Source organism: Rhinopithecus bieti, unplaced genomic scaffold, assembly GCF_001698545.2.
Source record: "Rhinopithecus bieti isolate Rb0 unplaced genomic scaffold, ASM169854v2 scaffold_44965, whole genome shotgun sequence".
NCBI classification, from domain to species: domain Eukaryota; kingdom Metazoa; phylum Chordata; class Mammalia; order Primates; family Cercopithecidae; genus Rhinopithecus; species Rhinopithecus bieti.
Genome location: NW_016818013.1, coordinates 144,653 through 149,013, shown reverse-complemented (window position 1 = coordinate 149,013; position 4,361 = coordinate 144,653). Strand labels below are relative to the sequence as shown.

The following is a 4,361-nucleotide window of genomic DNA, read 5'->3' as shown; positions in this document are numbered from 1 at the left end:
AAAAAAAAAAAAAAAAAAAAAATGGTACGGCAATGTCACCAATGCTTGGGAATTAGATTGTCGTTCTCTCTTTTTTTTCTTTCTTTTTCTTTAGAGACAGGGTCTTGCTCTGTTGCCCAGGCTGGTGTACAGTGGCAGGATGGTGGCTCACCACAGCCTTGAACTCCTGAGCTCCAGTGATCCTCCTGCCTCAGCCTCCCAAGTTAATGGAACTACAAGCGCATGCCGCCATACCCAGCATTACCCTGTCTTTCAACAAACATTAACTGACTAGCACGTGCCAGATACTCTACCAGACCCTAGGAATGAGCCGTGATTTCTGCTTCTTCAAGAAAGAATATAAACCAATGGGTGCAATAAAAGCTTACATTCCCTAATTGTTCCATCATTAGCATATCTAATCAGTTACTTAAGGGTTGAACCTAAGATTGGTTTAGTTATTATGGTGAATCTAAAGCATGTAAGCTAATTTTCATGCATTGAAGAAAACTAAAAATTGCTTAGGAAAGATGCTTAAAATCAAGAAGTATATTTATTTCTCCCAAAATTAAGGCACACACATGCTTGCACAAAAAGAGGGCATATGATCCCACCACTATGCTCAAGATTAACAGTTTGGCGCGATGTGTTTACAGCAATGGATGAAATTAAAACAGTTTCCTTTTGAATCTTTCTACAGCAAGAGCTTTCACTGGGAATTGGGAGAAAATGTTTCCAGTTCTAAAACTCACTTTGTGATGCATTCCTGGGACTCACAGTCACTTCTGAGTTTGTGATAAATCACAGCTCCAACAGCCAGGGGCCCGGCATCCCCACAGAGGAAGGTGACCCTCCGGCCATTCAGATTCCGAAGTGTTCTTTTTACGTAATCCAGGGATCGGAGCAGGTAGGTTTGGTCACATGTGACCCGGTACAACTGCAGGTACAAAAGGGCTATGCCTGGAATAATTTCCCACCCCAAAAGAAAAGCATTATTATCTTTTCCTTTTATCTTCAGGACATTATTTGTAATTATATGAAATACCTTCTACATAAATCTATGTTTCCAAAGGGGTGACACCAAAACAATACATATCATACATTTCTTTTGTTTGTTTTTTGTTTTTTTGAGACGGAGTCTTGCTCTGTCACCCAGGCTGGAGTGCAGCGGTGCAATCTTGGCTCACTGCAAGCTCCGCCTTCTGGGTTCACGCCATTCTCCTGACTCAGCCTCCCGAGTAGCCAGGACTACAGTGCCCGCCACCACGTCTGGCCAATTTTTTTGTATTTTTAGTAGAGATGGGGTTTCACTGTGTTAGCCAGGATGGTCTCAATCTCTTCACCTCATGATCTGCCCGCCTTGGCCTCCCAAAGTGCTGGGATTACAGGCGTGAGCCACTGCACCCAGCCCCCATATCATACATTTCTGAAAGACGAATAAACAAAACAAAACCAAGACAGAGAAATTAGGGAGGAAAGAACAGAAACCAAGTTCGTACATGTTAGCCTGGTGCTTGTCCTGGCACAGTGATGTAATACCTCTTATTCACAGACAAGAGAAGATACATCACTTCCTACTCATCCTCAGTTAATTTTCATTTATTCCAAAGTTGTATTCATTCTCCCTTGTAGATCCTAACTTGGGTCCTCTTCTTTTTACTTCTCATAAAATCATTTCTCCTATGTTATCCCAAATGATTGCTTTTCTGAACTTTATACTCTCTTCTTTTTTTTTTTTTCCCTATTGTTCTCAATTTTTCTTTTTTCTTTTTTTTTTTCTGAGACGGAGTCTCGTTCTGTGTCGCCCAGGCTGGAGTACAGTGGCCTGATCTCAGCTCACTGCAAGCTCCGCCTCCCAGGTTCACGCCATTCTCCCGCCTCAGCCTCCCAAATAGCTGGGACTGCAGGCGCCCACCACCACGCCTGGCTAATTTTTTGTATTTTTAGTAGAGATGGGGTTTTACTGTATTAGCCAGGATGGTCTCAATCTTCTGACTTCGTGATCCACTGACCTCAGCCTGCCAAAGTGCTGGGATTACAGGCGTAAGCCACTGTGCCTGGCCTATTTTTCCCAGTTTTTCAATGTTCTTTAGTGAACAACCCTACAACTGACCAACCAACTGGTGAGTGAACTCGCCATTTCTGGAGCAGCCACACAGTACAGAGTAAGGTGACCAGTACAAACGGCGTGTGTGTTCATCACCCACCAACCTTTCCATTCCTGATAAAGAACAGACTCAGATCTTCAAATGAATCCGAGAATCTCCAGAGAAGGGCCTATATGGCTTCTTAAAGAAGCATGTTCGTATATCTGGGTTTGAGAAGACAATATGACAGCTAAGTTAAAAAAAAAAAAAAAAGAATCAGCATAAATATGTATTTACTAAAGTCTTTTATAGGAACAAGTATTGGCAGACATGACATGCTAGTGAAAAGGCCAAATGAAACATTTCTTTCATGTTTAAGTTGCGGTTCTTCAATATTCTAGTCTTTGTCTAATACCCTACTCTGATTTTATTATTTTCATTTTGCTTTTTTTTTTTTTTGAGACACAGTCTCACTCTGTTGCCCAGGCTGGAGTGCAGTGGCGCAATCTTGGCTCAATGCAACCTCTGCCTCCTGGGTTCAAGTGATTCTCCTCCCTCAGCCTCCTGAGTAGCTGGGATTACAGGCGTGCGCCACCATACCCGGCTAATTTTTTTGTATTTTTAGTAGAGACAGGTTTTCACCATGTTGGTCAGGCTGGTCTCGAACTTCTGACCTCGTGCTCCGCCCACCTCGGCCTCCCAAAGTGCTGGGATTAACAGGTATGAGCCACTGTGCCCGGCTTCATTTTGCTTTTTAAATTTCTCCATATATCTAGCTGCTTCTTTCTTCTTCTATTCAGGGTATATTACTTCTCTTTCAAGTTAATCCTTAACACTTTTTGAAGTCTTTCATCATTATCCATTTCTTTAAAGATGTTGAGTCAAACAGATAAGAAAGTCGCATATTTGGAAGCTCTGAAAAAAATTCTTCTGCATGAGTTGCTTATCATCGCCCTGAGAGCATGTTTTCTATATTCAAAAAATACAAGCATACAGGAAACAGACAGTAAAAGTTAAACACCTACAAATTTCAAACATAATAATCACTATAAAGGCTTACAAATGAGTATTCCCTGATTGACTCAGAAATCTCTAAAAATAGGATGCTGATCTGATTAACCTATGAACCTAAAAACCTACAGTTACAGATACTTAATGCTTCAGTATTTTAAAGTAAATGGTAACAGGTAAAGTAAAAAAAAAAAGGTCATCATGTTTTGTCATTTTTTTGTTGGCAGGCACACATGTTGAACTAGGTAAAAGGAGCTAGAATGAACAGGCCTTAGGGATGTGGTGGGAGGTGCTGGTTCCCAAAAGATACGCACAGTCCCAAAAGATCATAATCATAATACCATATTTTTACAGTACCTTTTCTATATCTAGCTATGTTTAGATACAAAAACATGATTGTGTTACAATTGCTACAGTATTCAGTGCAGTAATGCTGTACAGCTTTGCGGCCTAGGAGCAACAGGCTATATCATAGAGCATAGAGGTGTAGTTGGCTACACAGTCTAGGTATGTGTGAGCACCTCTATGATGTCTGCACAATGAAACTGCCCAATGATGTGTTTCTCAGAACTCATCCATGATGTGAAGCAATGCACGACTGTAATTCTTGGCATTCACCTGTTTTGCCAGTTTTTGGTGCAGCTGTTTGCCCCTGTGACCTCACTTCTCTGATGGAGCTAAGAAGAGCTGCTGAGTTTTCACTTTGTTAAGCTTTTTACTTGCTAGGATGCAATGGTGACTTGTAAACTCCTTAAACGCTAGACTGGAAAACTGAAGTGTCTCTTTAATTTATCTTGCTTTTCCTTTGCATTTTTTCCGTGATAGTTTCATTTAGTCACTTGTTTATTAAGCAAACATTACACCCTTCCTAGACACGAGGACACTTTGCCCCCATGCTCTCTGTGGGGTCAGCTCTTTCTTTGGCTCCTTGCGCTTTGGTCTCATTTCTGAAATGATTTTTTATCTTTTCCTTAAATTTCTTTTCTTGGTCTGTCAATTCTTGTTTCACATGCTCTTACTGTCTAGCCATCTCTGCTCTGAGTGTCTTTACCTCTGCGGTGTGAACTCCCTGCTTAACTAAGTTACAAAATGAATGCTGAAAGTGCTACCAATTTTTCTCCACTTTGTAGTGACATTGTCCTGGTGCGGTTTTCTCCCTCCATTGAGAAATTTTATTTTATTTTCTTCCTTATATTATGGATAAAATAATTATATTTTTTTTTAAAATTGAATTTTTTTATCAACTTTTTTTTTTTTTTTTTTTTTTTTTGAGACAGAGACTCG

General features: G+C 40.4%; 1 protein-coding gene across 1 annotated transcript in view; it reads right to left on the bottom strand.

Moving 5' to 3' along the window:
* The window catches only part of LANCL2 (LanC like glutathione S-transferase 2), a 71,633-nt gene that overhangs the window by 37,061 nt on the left and 30,211 nt on the right, over nucleotides 1-4,361 (bottom strand). The window contains exon 3 of the mRNA XM_017856537.1: nucleotides 732-939. Within this exon, the coding sequence (XP_017712026.1) occupies nucleotides 732-939 (208 nt within the window). The remainder of the gene's footprint in view (nucleotides 1-731; nucleotides 940-4,361) is intronic.